Source organism: Sturnus vulgaris, chromosome 1, assembly GCF_052056855.1.
Source record: "Sturnus vulgaris isolate bStuVul1 chromosome 1, bStuVul1.hap1, whole genome shotgun sequence".
In the NCBI taxonomy this organism is placed as follows: Eukaryota; Metazoa; Chordata; class Aves; order Passeriformes; family Sturnidae; genus Sturnus; species Sturnus vulgaris.
Window position 1 is genome coordinate 67,627,383 of NC_142243.1, and position 13,843 is coordinate 67,641,225.

General features: G+C 49.7%; 2 protein-coding genes across 5 annotated transcripts; both read left to right on the top strand.

Moving 5' to 3' along the window:
• Positions 1 to 667: 667 nt before the first annotated feature.
• SIRT5 (sirtuin 5) lies at positions 668 to 9,615 on the top strand. Of its 3 annotated transcripts, none has more exons than XM_088168971.1 (9): positions 668 to 722; positions 1,260 to 1,398; positions 3,461 to 3,594; positions 4,585 to 4,810; positions 6,203 to 6,290; positions 6,668 to 6,721; positions 7,569 to 7,692; positions 8,943 to 9,058; positions 9,416 to 9,615. In XM_088168971.1, exons 2-9 carry the CDS (start codon positions 1,284 to 1,286, stop codon positions 9,489 to 9,491), a joined length of 933 nt encoding a protein of 310 aa, XP_088025097.1. In that variant the 5' UTR covers positions 668 to 722; positions 1,260 to 1,283; the 3' UTR covers positions 9,492 to 9,615. The 3 variants fall into 3 exon arrangements, with proteins under 3 accessions (XP_088025097.1, XP_088025103.1, XP_014733654.1); XM_088168977.1 differs by lacking the exon at positions 668 to 722 and adding an exon at positions 832 to 898; XM_014878168.2 differs by lacking the exon at positions 668 to 722 and adding an exon at positions 883 to 1,020.
• A 140-nt stretch (positions 9,616 to 9,755) lies between these two features.
• On the top strand, positions 9,756 to 13,800 carry NOL7 (nucleolar protein 7). Of its 2 annotated transcripts, none has more exons than XM_088168993.1 (8): positions 9,756 to 9,934; positions 10,322 to 10,382; positions 10,472 to 10,536; positions 10,720 to 10,766; positions 11,687 to 11,798; positions 12,426 to 12,547; positions 12,628 to 12,705; positions 13,447 to 13,800. In XM_088168993.1, the coding sequence occupies exons 1-8, from the start codon at positions 9,756 to 9,758 to the stop codon at positions 13,518 to 13,520; spliced, it is 738 nt and encodes a 245-aa protein (XP_088025119.1). In that variant the 3' UTR covers positions 13,521 to 13,800. The 2 variants fall into 2 exon arrangements, with proteins under 2 accessions (XP_088025119.1, XP_088025130.1); XM_088169004.1 differs by having other exon boundaries at positions 11,696 to 11,798.
• Positions 13,801 to 13,843: the final 43 nt, after the last annotated feature.

Consider the following 13,843-nt stretch of genomic DNA (forward strand, 5'->3'; position numbering starts at 1 on the left):
AGCCCCTGGGTGTTCTCTCCCCTGCCCTCAGGTGCTCTCGCTCAGGTAACTCGTCCCGTGCCCACAGGAATGGGAGACAGGAGCTGCCCCCGGGCTGGACAGGCTGCTGCTGGACTTGAAAGAGCACGGTGGGACTTGCCTTTCAGCCTTTCCCCTCTCCGGGGACATGTTTTGGGGGCCTTTTCATCTGCTTACCTGGTAATTTACAGGAGGCGGGGAAACGTGTCAAAATCTCTGACTGAAAAGGACCATAATGGTTTAAGGCTGCTGGGGAAGGGTGGAGAGGAGGCGGCTGGATGAGAGCAGGCGCTGCCGCCTTTATGCAGTAAAACATGCTAAAACCAGCTTTTCCCATTAATAAAAAAAAAAAAAGAAAGTGTGCTGCCCAAGCGCAGCGGAGTTTTCATCCGTGAACGCGTAAACCGCAACTGCCCGCGGATGGACCGCAGGGAGGGATAACGCTGGAAAGCCATCCAGCTTTCCTGACCTCTTTGAGTCTTATTCCAGCTCATACGTGCGCGCTCCGGCGCGGCGCAGGGACAGTGCAACGCCGGGAGGCGCCCCGTGGGTGCCTCCATCCCTCCATCCCCACGTCCATGCCGCCTTAACACGGCGGCCCCTTCCCCGTGGGAGGGCGGAGCGGCGCCGAGGCCCGGCCCCGCCGGCAGCCCGGGGCGGGACGTGCGGCACCGCACGGCTCGGCATCGGCCCCGCCGGCCGCGGTGAGTCGCAGCGGGCGGGCCGCGAACCTGCGGCCCCGGGGCTTGCGTGAGGGCCTGGCAGCGGCGCGGGCGGGCGGAGTCCCGGCCTGAGGGCCCGGCGGCCGCCGCCTCCTCCTCGCCGAGGCTCCGCCCGCCCGCCCGCGCTGTCCCCTTCGCCCTTCTGCGGGCCCGCAGAGGCACGTAGGCTCGCAGCCGCCGCTGCTCCGTGCAGTGCTTTTCCCCCTGCTTCTTAAAATGCCGGTGGGCAGCCGGGTCCTGGGAGCTGCCTCGGGTTAGCAGCGCAGTTCAGAGGCGTCGCGTAAGTTGAGTGTGGGCCAAAAGTCCTGCTTTGGAGCAGGGCAGATCTCCCCGGTTCTGAACAAAAGCGGTGAGCCCGGCCCGAGGGTCTCGGGTTGGGGATGATTCCGTGTTCTGCAGGTGCAGGAGGAAGCCGTGACGAGCACTCGCACCTGGTTCTTTAAGTAGAGCCCGCGTCAGGAAGCTGGGAGAAGTACCCACCATGGCTGGGCTGCTTATGTTTGATTTATTTCTCCCCAGGTGAAACACTTCCGAGGGATCCTGATGTGTCTCTTTCAATCTACCGCTAGAAGGTTGATTTCTCAAGCGCATTGTGGACTTAAGGCCTCGTCTTCAAAGAAACAGAAGTTTTGCTTGGAAATGGCCCGTCCTAGTTCAAGTAAGACATGTTTGCTTTAGCACCCCGGACAGGTTTTTAAGGTGGATTTGAAGTGCTAGAAGGTTTCGTGTATTAGGTGAAATCCATAGCTTAATTAATTAAAATGTTTAAACCAGTGTGAAGTTGCTTTTTTTGTCCCCCAGCTAGTAAAATTGCCTTTCTATGTCTGTATTCTGTATAGTTCCAAAACCCCTTGTAATTAGCATGGTTGCAACATAAACACGTTTTTAGTGTTTCTAATTTATGCACACAAGTATACAATGGCTAATTGCATTTCCCTTTCATAATCCTAATGAGTAATAAAACTAATTCCTCATTTATTTGTACACGAATGGGCCTCGAGCATTTTTAATAGCTCAGGAGCTGGGTAACCCCAGGAGCCCTATTCAGGCTAGCAGTTGTAGCTGTCCTCTTTTTGCGTGTTTGAGGGTATTTTGGTTTTGTTTTTCAGTCTGAGAATGTGCCTTAACTTGAAAACTGCACATGGGTACAATAGCAATCCCCCTAATGTCGGGTAGCCGAAGCAAACTTGCTTTTTCTGCTGCCTTCAGCATAGCGTTTGGCTGCTGTCAGAGACCTGGCTGGGAGGGCTTTTGTCCTGAGCTTTACACATTCAGGGCTTGTGAGGTTTGGTTTGCAATAGCAGGTGGGGCATCAGAATAGCAGCGTTCTCTGCCCAGTCTGGTGGCTCTGTGCTGTGGGTCTTGGGACCTCTCCAGCGGCTCTTTCTCCCTACAGGAACTTACCTGTCTTTGGGTGGGCTTTTCGTGGGGGGGGGGCACTGTTTTCGTTGTTTTGGTTTTGATTTGAAGGACCACCTAGTATATTGTGAGGATTAAGTTCTGGTGAGCAGCTCAAAAGTTCAGTTGGAGGCTCCTCAGTGGTGGGATGCTGTAGGAGTCCGTACTGAGGCCAGTGTTGTTTAACACCTTCATTAATGATCTGGATGAGGGACCAGAGCGTATCCTTGGCAAGTTTCCATATAATACGAAGGTGGGAGGAGTGGTTGATACTCCAGAGGGTCCTGTCCCTGGGGAGAAATAGCCCAAGGCACTAGGACAGGCTGGTGTGACTAGCTGGGCAGAAATGTCCCTGGGGATCTGGTAGGTATCACGTTGGCCTTAAGCCAGTGATGAGCCCATGTGGCAATGAAGGCTCCAGAGCATCTTCTCAGTGCATAAAAACTCCCCATGGTGTTTTTCTGCTGGGAGCGTGGTCAAACAGTGGATTGAATTGTGCAGGAAGGTTATGGAGTCTCTATCCATGGAGATATCAAAAGCTATCCCACAGGACACTGTCCAGGACAGTCTGCTCTGGCTGACCCTGCTTAGGCAGAGGAGGTTGAACAAGACAATCTCCAGAGGTCCCTTCCCACCTCTAACCTGTGTTGCTTTAAAATTCATATCTGAGGTAAACTATTTGTCTGTTTGTAGCTAACCTGTTCCTTTTTAATCTTGTCTTGACTCGCATAAAAAGGCAAAGGAAATTTTCCATCTTTTTCCCAAACTACTTTACTGTGCAGGGAAAAATGGTGGGAATAACGCATTAAAGACACAAAATACAGTTGCAAACCTAGAAAACAGGGAAAATGCCTCAAAAGGAGACACATTTTCTCAAATTGCCTCAATTTTGAAGGTGGTACTTCGTGAAAAGAAAAACCAAACAAAAACAACAGAACAAATGTATTTCTTTTAATGTCAAGGTCTTTTAGGAAGATCAGTTAGGAATTTGGAAGCAAACTGTTCCTGGGTGGTGGTGCCAACAGTTGTTATTGGGGCAGCATCTAGTGTGGGGTTTTAATTAAAGGCTCTGCCTTTCCAGTATTGACTATAATCACGTTTAGCACATGTTGCCCTATTGAGCTTGCTTAGACACATATTTTGAGTGTCTCCAGGAACTGCCCTTTAAATTCCAACATACAGAAGCTCAGGAACCAGTTGGTGTTCCGAAATTGAAGTCATGGGACCTGTGCATGGAAGCTGTTTCTGGGTGTGTAAGTGTGGCCTCTTAGGTCAGAGAGTGAGCACCTGAACAGCTCCTTGTTTTCCCTGCCCTGGCACAGACATGGCCGATTTCCGAGAGGTGTTTGCCAAAGCCAAGCACATCGCCATCATCACCGGAGCCGGGGTCAGTGCCGAGAGCGGCGTCCCCACCTTCAGAGGGGCTGGAGGCTTCTGGAGGAAGTGGCAAGCCCAGGTAGGTACTGGTGGCCCGTGCCTGCACAGCCATGCCTCTCTGTCTGTCATGCAGGTGAGTGTGGAGGAGCAGCTGGGGGAAGAGGGTGGAAGTTCTCCCATGGCAGTGCAGCAGGGACAGAGTTCTCCCATGGCAGTGCAGCAGGGACAGAGCTCTCCCTGCAGCTGCCTCTGCAGCTCTTCCCGTGCTCTTGGGGATCTGCTTGTGTCCTTCAGTTTATCAGCTGCTTGGGAAAAACAACATTCTTGCAGGCAGCTCTGGGTCTTTCTACCATCCTTGTTTTCTTGCAGTTCAGCTGTTTGCTCATCTTTTGACACCCTCACTCTTTTCCTACTGTGTGGACCAAAGGAAAAACTGATGATAGAGATTGGTTGTTTCCTTTTAATCTTGGTGTCTCATAACACCCTTTAAAAATGCTTTAGGACTTGTTTTATTTTGGGGCAGATTCCTTAACTCTCCCACAGGCTCTGTCTCTCTTGTTGGAATGATCTTGCCAGCGCTGGGAGCCACAGGGGTGGGAGAGGAGGTGGGAGCAGACACTGGGAGTACAGCTGAAAGCACCAACAATGTCTGCTCCACAGGGGCCTCAAGAGTCTCATCCTGCTTGGTGCTGCAGGTGTTTCAAGCAGCTGTGGAAAAGAGAGTTGTGGGTGCTAAAAAAAGGGTGTGCATTGGAATATCTCATCTTGCTTTGTGCTAAACTCCTCATAGTTTGGTAGGGCAGCACAGAGTACAGTTGGAGTGTAATGTAAACCCACATACCACACTATTGCTGTAAGTTATTTCCACTTGTGATGATCTGACACTTTGATTTGTCACCCTTGAAAAGGCAGTGTAACAATATTCTTATCGACTGCATTTGGTTATAAATAATCTCCTTTTGATGACCTTGTGATGCAGGCAACAGTATAAATGGCAGAGATCCAGCAGGCTTCATCTGGGGAAGGCATTCTTCTTTTGTTGTAGGATCACCTGTTATGTCTTTTGCAGGAGCTGGCTACTCCAGGGGCTTTTGCACGAAACCCTTCCCGTGTGTGGGAATTCTACCACTACCGGCGGGAATTGATGCTGAGCAAACATCCCAATCCAGCCCACATCGCCATTGCAGAGTGCGAGAAGCGTCTGAGCAAGCAAGGAAGGAGCGTTGTGGTCATCACTCAGAACATTGATGAGCTGCACAGGAAGGCAGGCACCAAGCACCTCTTAGAAATTCATGGTAAGAGTTGGCTCACATGTCTGCCACAGGCCAGGAAACCCGGATGGGGAGTGGGAAGAAGGGAAAGCAGGACAAGTACAGAGAGAAAAGAATCTTGTCTTTAAAATTATAACTTGCATAAAGGTATTTACAATAACACCCTGTTCTCTTTTGGATGTTGTTTCAGATACTTCGTAGCCTCCCTTTATTCCTCACCTTTAGAAACACAGAATCTCATCTTTCTGTTTTTAATGGATTCTGACAGTACACAGGAACTGTTTCTCCCTTCTTGCTTGCACAGTTTTCCCCAGATCCACTTGAATTCTTGTGGCTGTGACACCTGGCTTATTTCACTTAGAAAAGGGGAAAAGAGTCCCCAAGAATTCCTCTGTGTGATAGCAGTGGTGTCAGACTTCCCTCAGTAAGGGGTGTATTGGCAAGCCTGGCCTCAACAGCCCTGGTGATTTCCCTCTGTCCTGTTCTGTCCTGTCCTCACTTGTGCAGTCCTTGGCTACAGGAGGACAAAGGGACTGGAAACAATTGAGATTCCTTTATGTTTCTTTCCTGCAGTCAGTGGCCCTCCCCCTCTCTTCCCGGTAGTAAGTGGCATTCCTTACTCCCACAAAGTGCCAGAGGAGCACAAGGCAGGTGCAGCACCTGGGGGTCTTTGGGATCTGAGGAAATGTAGAGGTGTGGAGAGAAAGAGGGTGTGGAAACCCTTCTCCATCCTTGGAGGTGACCCCACTCATTTCTCCACTCCTCAGGCCCTGCCACAGGGTGGAAGTCTCCCAGGACAAAGACCCATCCTGGTCTTCTAGCACTGTGATGCTTTTTAACTCAAGTAGCACTAAATGTGTAAATGGGATTTCCAACCACCACTTTTGTGCTTTGGACACAGGAAACCTGTACATGCTGTTTTGCAGTTGTGGACCCAATGATGAAGCCTTGGCAAGTTTAATTTTGGTTATTTGTATTTCTTACAAAATGGACACAATTTTTAGCTCTTGGCTATATTGGCTATCTCGACAGCATGTTAGTAATGCTACAGAAGTTTTGGGAGTGGAGTTTTGCACCAAACAAAATGGTGTTGACCATATCGTATTTTTTTTAAGAAAATGTTTCTGATGTAAAAGGAAAAGCAATAAACAGAAATCATCTCCCTCAGTGATATTTTAAATTATGATTTTCCTGCAAAACATGTTATGGACTGTGTATTCCTCATGTCCTGCGGCAGAACAAGGTGACACAGCGGGACTGTCTTTGCTGCTGCATTCCTGTAGTAAGTTACCCACAAGGGGCAGCCTTCAAGGTCTGTAAATAAAGGCTGCCCAGGATAAACACAACCACTTGCCTGCACAGCCACACCTCAGAGCCATCACTTCATCCCTGATGTTTCCTCTTCGTGTATTCCAGGTAGTTTATTTAAAACTCGGTGCACCAGCTGTGGAAACGTTGCTGCGAATTACAAGAGCCCGATCTGCCCCGCACTGGCTGGGAAGGGGTAATCCATTCTTTCTTCCACCATTAAAAAAGGAAATGAGCAGGTCTATACTCAAAGATTTTTTAGGATGTTTTTTTCCCTTTACATTTCACCAGACCTTTAGATAGTTACATAAATAATTGTTGTGCCTTTGACAGTCTTGGCCAGCTTATAACAGTTGCTCAGCTCCAGGATAATTCTGGACAAATTCCTGCCTGCTTTGTGTGTGGTATTTTAGGATTGTAGTAGATGTTTGAAGTTGGCTGAAGTTGCAAAGATTACTTGGTTGGAAGGTGTGCTTTAGAGAATATGAAGGTTTTTAGAGAATGTTAAGTTTTTATTAATATATAAAGTACGTTTTGTACAGCTGGGCATGTATTTCCATTTTGTAACTACAGGGCTCCGGATCCTGACACAGATGATGCCGCAATTCCAGTTGAAGACCTTCCTCAGTACGTATGGACCACTTTGTTTGGGCTGTTACCTCTTCATGCTTTGTGCATCTCAAAGCTTCATGTTATTGTTCATGTTGTTCTGGAAGGACATTCCACAGAAGACAAAGAACTCTGGAACTCTGCTGCAGGAAATTTGAATCTAAAGTTACAGGGGCATCAGACAAGGAGTGTGTAGAAGTTACCACGGTGCTAAAGGCATTCCATGTTTGTGTCCTTGAGCACCAAGATGAAATGTGCCCAAATTCGTTTGTAGTAAGTGAAGTAGTAGGAGAATTGCAGCAAGAAAGTGAGTGCTACAGCAGTAAAGGTTCTGTTACTTCGCAGGCCCCACCCACTGCTAGTCTGGGATACTGTGCTGGGGTCCCTTGCAGGCACAGAATGTGCCACTATGCTTTTTTACACTGCCTGAAGCTTTGCTTTAGCTAGTTGCAGATGGAAAAAGCCACCACATTTTTCATGATTCCTAAGGAAAAAGAGGCTAGCTTCTGTCTTTTGGTTCATTTTCTCCTTAAAACCCTGCTAGCCACTTCGTTAAAGCTGATAGAGGCCTAGTTTTAACTTTCATGCATTTCAGGAGCTGAGTAAGGGGAAGACACAATTAAGTATCTGTGCCGAACAACTGTTCAGCAACCCTTCCATGGGATCATGCAGCACATGTGTAGCACGGAATGAGCTGCCTTCTGTCAGGCACGTGGTAGAGGAGGGTGTGGGTAGGGCTGTGAAGGAAGAGAGAGGATGGTGGCAGGCAAGACTTGCCCAAGGGAGAATGAGAACTGCTTTGCTGTTCTGCGGCCTGAAATGCCCGTCAGCAGCGTGACACTGTCGCTTTGTGGTGTCTGGACAGGTGTGAGGAGGACGGCTGCAATGGGCTCCTGCGGCCCCACGTCGTGTGGTTCGGCGAGGCCCTGGATCCCGGTGTGCTCACGGCAGTGGAGAAGGAGCTGGATATTTGTGACCTCTGTCTGGTCGTGAGTGGTGCTTTCCTTACCTGTCCTCTGAGAGAGGGAGGCCACACTAAGGATGTGGCACCTCCTGGGTAAAGCAGATGCATCTGTGCTTTCCTGAGGGAACTAAAAGCCCCAGAGGGACTCTCCGGTGTCCAGTGCAAAACACTAAAAGACCTTGCAGTTTGAAAATGTACACAGACCACTCAGAAGTCAACAGGTACACAGGAGTTAGAGATTAGACAATGCCGTTTGGCTGTTGAATTTCACTCCCCCCTCTACTCTGCTCTGGTAAGACCCCACCTGGAATACTGTGTACAGTTCTGGTGCTCCAGCACAAGGACATGGAACTGTTGGAGCAAGTCCAGAGGAGAGGCACAAAGTGGGTAAGGGTACTGCAGCACCTTCCCTTATGAAGAGAGGCTGAGAGTGGGGCTGTTCAGCCTGGAGAAGGGAAGGCTCTTGGGAGACCTTAGAGCAGCCTTCCAGTACCTAATGAGGCCTGCAAGGAAGCCAGAGAGGAGGGACTCTTCATCAGGAACAAGGGGTGATGGCTTTTAACTGAGAGTGGTTTTACATTACATATAGGAGGAAATTCTTTACTGTGAAGGTGGTGACAAACTGGAACAGGTTGCCCAGAGAAGCTGTGGATGCCCCATCCCTGGAAATGTTCAAGGCCAGGTTGGATGGGGCTCTGAGCAACCTGGTCTAGTGGAAGGTGTCCCTGCCCATGGCAGGGGGTTGAAACGAGATGATCTTTAAGGTCTCTTCCAATCCAAACCATTCTATGATTCGAATTTCTCAAACAGTGAAAAATACAATTATTTTGATGCTCAGTTTAAAAATAAAGTTTTAAGTTATAATGTACTGGTTTTTTGCGGGGTGATTTACATGTAAGTTCCAGATCTCTAACCAAAGCACTTGCTTAGGCTGTTGTCTTCCATTTACAGAATGGAAAGTAACAGAAGGAATGTTTTGTTGGGTTTTTCTTTTTCCTCAAGATAAAGTGTGCCATTTTGTTTCCATCTGCAGTTACAAACGAGTTTCTTTAGGCTGCACCAGAGAAACACTTCCTGATTGTTACACTAAATTAAATAGCTGTGACATCTGCAGTGACACTAATCAGAGTTACTGATTCAGTTTAATTTCCCTAGGGACCTCCCAGGCTTCATTGCACATGGAGTGTTGTGAGAAGGGCCCTCACCTCGGGGCTGGGTTGGTTTGATCTGTTTGCTGTCCTGCTACACTTGTGACTTGTGTCCCGTTACCCGCAGGTCGGGACCTCGTCCGTGGTGTATCCCGCAGCCATGTTCGCCCCGCAGGTCTCGGCCAGAGGCGTCCCAGTCGCGGAATTCAACATGGAACCCACTCCTGCCACCAACAGGTTCAGGTAACGCTGCTCAGGCAACCAGCCTTTAGTCTCCTCCATCCCGCCCTTGCGTCCAACTGCTGAAATGCTGGGTTTAGACAGAAATACGGTCTAGTTTTACCCCAAGCGCTTACGAAATATTAGGTTTCTGTTAATAACTAAGAAAAGAGGATTCTCCTTCCATGGTGGAATTTTCACTGAAGACACAAACCGTATTGTTTAAAGAGTGAGGCCGAAGTCTGTCCCTACGCCCCACAAGGCCTAAACCCGTCTTTTCTCCTCCTCTTTCCTCCCTCCCTCCCGTCCCCCTGCAAGACTCGCCAGGTGAAGGGATGAGCCGGTGGCTGCCCGCGCCCTAAACCTGCTGCTTCCTTCCAGGTTCCACTTCCCGGGTCCCTGCGGGACCACACTGCCGCCGGCGCTGGCGCGACACGAGACGGAGATCATCTCCTGAGCCCCGGGATCACCTCCGGAGCGCCGGGAGCGGCCCGGCCCGGCGGGTCCAGCGCGGGGCGGGCGGGCCGGAGGCGGCGGCGGGACTCAGGGCAATAAAGCGGCGGCGCCGGGGCCACCTCCGATGTGCTGTGTGTGTGCGCGCATCCCGCGGGGCGGGGCGGGGCGGGGCGGGGCGGGAGGCGCAGGGCCGTGTTCCGGCGCTCGGCATTCCCCGGCGGAAGGGAGGAGTGGTTCCGGGGCGGGCGGCGCAGGGGCTGCGGACATGGCGCGCCGGCAGAAGGCGAAGGCGGCGGCCGCGGGCAAGCTCAGGGCTCCCGCCGCGCTGCCCAGCCCGGCCTCCTCCTCAGATGAGGCGGACGAGGCCCCGGAGGAGGTGCCCTTCGGCGTGGCGAGGGAGGCGGCCGAGGCCGAGCGGAAGCTCGTGGGAGAGGCGGCCCGGAGGTGCGGACACGCCGGGGCTCTCATGCCAGCGCTTCCCTCCTCTTACCCCTCCGATTTGCCCCACTCTTCTCCCCTTTCACCCCTTACCTTATCCTCTCGCTTATGGCTCCAAACCCCCCTTCACGCCTCTTACCCCTTGTTATCCTTCCCTTATTCCCTCCCTTATCCCTGCTTATTTCCCTTTGTCCTCTTCCACCCTCCCGCCTTATCTCCTTTCTTACCCCACCACCCTTCTTATGTTTCCCTGGCCCCTTCTCCCTCCTCATCCCACCCTTAACCCCTTATTCCCCTTCATCCCTCCAAGCCCTCGTTCAGCCCCTTTACTCCCGCCCGTAATCCCCCCTCTCGCCCCATGGAATGCTGACGGTGACTCGCGCCTCCCCGCAGGCACCGGGAGCTGCTGAAGGAGAAGCGGCGGCGGCGCCAGGAGCTGTTCGCGGAGCAGAAGGTACCGCGCTCCCCCCGCCGGGCTCCAGGCGGGCCCTGGCTGTGTGTGCCGGCGGTGTCCTGCCTTCCTGACTCCCCTCTCCCCCACAGAAGCGCAAGCTGCTGCCCGAGGCCGTGCTGCAAGAGCTTCAGGAGCTGCAGGATGTGTCCGCACGGTGAGGCGGCCAGGGGAGGCGGCGGTGGGTGCTGGGATCCCCATCTCCCTGTCTCCCACCGTGGGGCAGCCCCTTCTGGTCCTGGCTTGAGAGGCTGGACTGGAAATGGGGTGTTCCGTGCCTTTGGGTAAACGAAGGAGTGTGAATTGAAGAATAACCTGTGGCCTTCCCTTTGCTCTCCAGGCCCGCTGTGGCAGATGACCCTCCCCAGACTGTGGCAGATGACCCAGGTATGCTACAGCTCGCTTTGCTAACAAGGTGCACATCTGGTACTTCAGGATTTCATTCCTGTTCCAGAGGGGAGCTCTGGTGAAGAGACCTTCTCCAAATCTTAAGCTTGAACAGACCAGACAGACTGTCTTTTCCCCAGGAAAAGAAATATCTGAGGAAAAGTCTGAAATCAGATTCAGTCTAATTCTTACACCTTTTACAGAAATCACTTACTGAATGGTGATTTCAGTTAAATAGCCTGAGGTGTTTAAGGAAATCATGGGCAGGTGTTACAGCAGAAAAAGCAAGGATTACCAAAGGTGGATTAATATTTAGCCCTTACTTAAGTTATAAAGGCTATTCCTGGGTAGAATTGTTAAATTGCCTCAATACTTTGCATATCAAACTATAGTTCAATAGCATCTGTAGAATATTAAGGAACTTTTTTCAAACTCAGAATTACAAAAGCAAGAATCTAGAGTGTTTATGACTGCTGTTTTTGCTTTATCTGTACTTCAAAATACTTCACAAAAAATCTTTATTTAAACAGTTCTCTCATCCAAACCTCACATACTGCTGTATGATGTAACTGCTACTTTTTCTTGCTTTTATTTTAAAAAGATATGTTGTATTGGCATAACAAAGAGATGAGCTGAGAATGAAGCAAGACTAAAGCCAGAGCTGGATTTCCTTTTATGGGTCACCCATAGCTGTTACGTTGCATTGAATTTTTTGTCCCATGGTGAATCCCACTTTGTTGATGCCAAGGAAGAGCAAAGCAGGCTAACAGTACTTTGGGTTACTACCCTGAGCATATTTCTTCCCCTCCTTCTTACAGCTGTTCTTCCTAGTCAGTGCTTCTGAAAAATACTGCTCAAGTCCTGTTCCTATTTCACTGACCAGTTTTGATTTGTAATGTTTGGGAAATTTCACTTGCAAGTTACTCTAGGTGAAGAACTTGAAGCTGAGGCTGTAGAGCTGGACCAAGGCCAGGCCGAAAGGCAAGACCAAGTCAAAGTGCAGAAGAAAGGCAAGAGGAGCAAGGGTGCCAGGTAGGAAGAGATGATTTTGCCTGCTGTGGGAAGGGGCATCACAGCAGCTCTTCTGTCACTGTATGGCTGTACCCTCTTCTGCACTTTATATTCCCCCCTCCCTCATCTGATTGAAAGCTTTTTTATGTGCTAAAAGCATCTTCAGTATCTCCTGGTTTAGCAATGCTTATTTATGTGTGCATATGTATATATATGATATAAGTAATTTTTACATATTATATATATGTAACTGCTGTGAGATAGCTGGGCAGTTGTAAGCGCAGGTGTACACATTGTGTTGTGTGCTGCTACAGGTAGGGTGGTTGAACAACGAATTCCTGCATTTCAGTCTGTTTTTCTCTCTCCTCTTTATTTCTTTGTCACTACTGGCCCTAGAGAGTAATTGCCCTAGCTCCTGGTAAGATGAGCTCAGGCTGCCCAAGGGAAACTACTCAGGGCACACAAAGGCATATGACAACAGCTTAAGAGTATTGGTCCAGCTTTTTATTAATACTGCCACAAAGCTCATCAGAGTATCAGAAACCATCATTGACTGCTGCTGTGCTCAAGCAGCAAAGCTTGACAGCAGTGTCTGTTGTTCTGGATCCTGTAACAATGCTACAGGGCTTTACATCTCTCTTTGACTAGGACAAAAGGGAACTACGTGGCTGTGTGCTTGAAAGACCACAATGTAACAGGCCTCCACCAACAGCTCGCCAAAGACTTCCTAAATGCTCAGCTGTATGGGCCACACACCAACCGGGTACAGGGTAAGCACTGCTGCTTGGCTGGGTCTGCATCGAGCCTTATCTGGCTTAAACTTGGTGATTAACACTTTTCTCCATTTCAGCAAATGAATTTTTTTCTCTTGCAAACAAGAAGGACCCAGTCAAAAAAGCTGCAGTTCAGTTTGTGGACAAGTCTTGGGGTGAGTATAGAAAGTCGGAGTAGGTATTATTTTATGCATATGTGGCTAAAAGTACACTTGAATAAAATCAGGGTTTCCATGCTAGAGTATCCTGTGATCCTCTAACTCCAAGCACCTGGAGAATAAGGGAAGGACAGCAGGGCACTGCAGCCTCAGTGGGTCATGGGCACACCCCTGGGGATGGTGTATGAGACACAAGTCAAAAAAAAATTACCTGTTAAGAGACAGCTCTTGTCCTAGAACCAGGGCTGCTCAGTGAAATCAGTATTTCAGTAGCTGTTGTTTCAGCCTCCAGTCTCTGAGCTGTTGGAAGGCATTTCAGATGCATCTCAAGACTTAAAAGCAGGGATACCAAGATCTCAGAACATCTATGTGAGTACAGGGAAATAGCACCCATTTCTCCTCATTTCCATAATGGATGGAGAGAGTCTGACACCCACATAGTCTGTGAGCGTCATGAACACCAGAGGGAAAAGCTACTGATCCTTAGCAAACAGGGCCTGCTTTCCATCTGTGCATCACTGAAAGCACCACTGTATTCCCCCACCCTCCTGGAGGAGCCTGGTGCAAACTGGTACTCCTGGCCAGTGGAATGCACCTGAGCATATGAGACACCTTAGAAAGTTTATCAGTGTTTGAGGTGGTTCTTCTGTTCTGAAATGCTGCAGCAGCTAAGGGATTGCTGCTTCTCCAGCACATGGGTTAAGAAAAGCAGTAACTAACACCTTTTTTTTTTTTAAGGGCAAGATAAAAAGGAAAAAGCAGCAAGGTTTAAGAAACGTTGGCTGGCAACACAGATCAAAAATGCAGTCTGAAGACAGGTTTTTCAGAAGATGCTGCTAAGGACTTCTAGCGACAGTTGATCTCAACACAACACAGGTGTTCTTTACCCCCTTCATCATCACTTTGCTTTCAGCTCCAGACACCAATCTGTGCCTGCTCAGACTTCATGTTCTCTCCCCCTTTCAGAAGTTCTTGGGGAAGCTACAGAGCAGCCAGGCCAGTGTTGTAGAACAGCTGGTGCTAGGACCAGGCTTGCTGAGCTGCCTCCATGAGGCAATACCTTTGCAGAGAATAAAGATGAGCAATGTTGCACCTGCTGTTGTAGATACTGCATTCCTTACAGCAGGCAGTTACT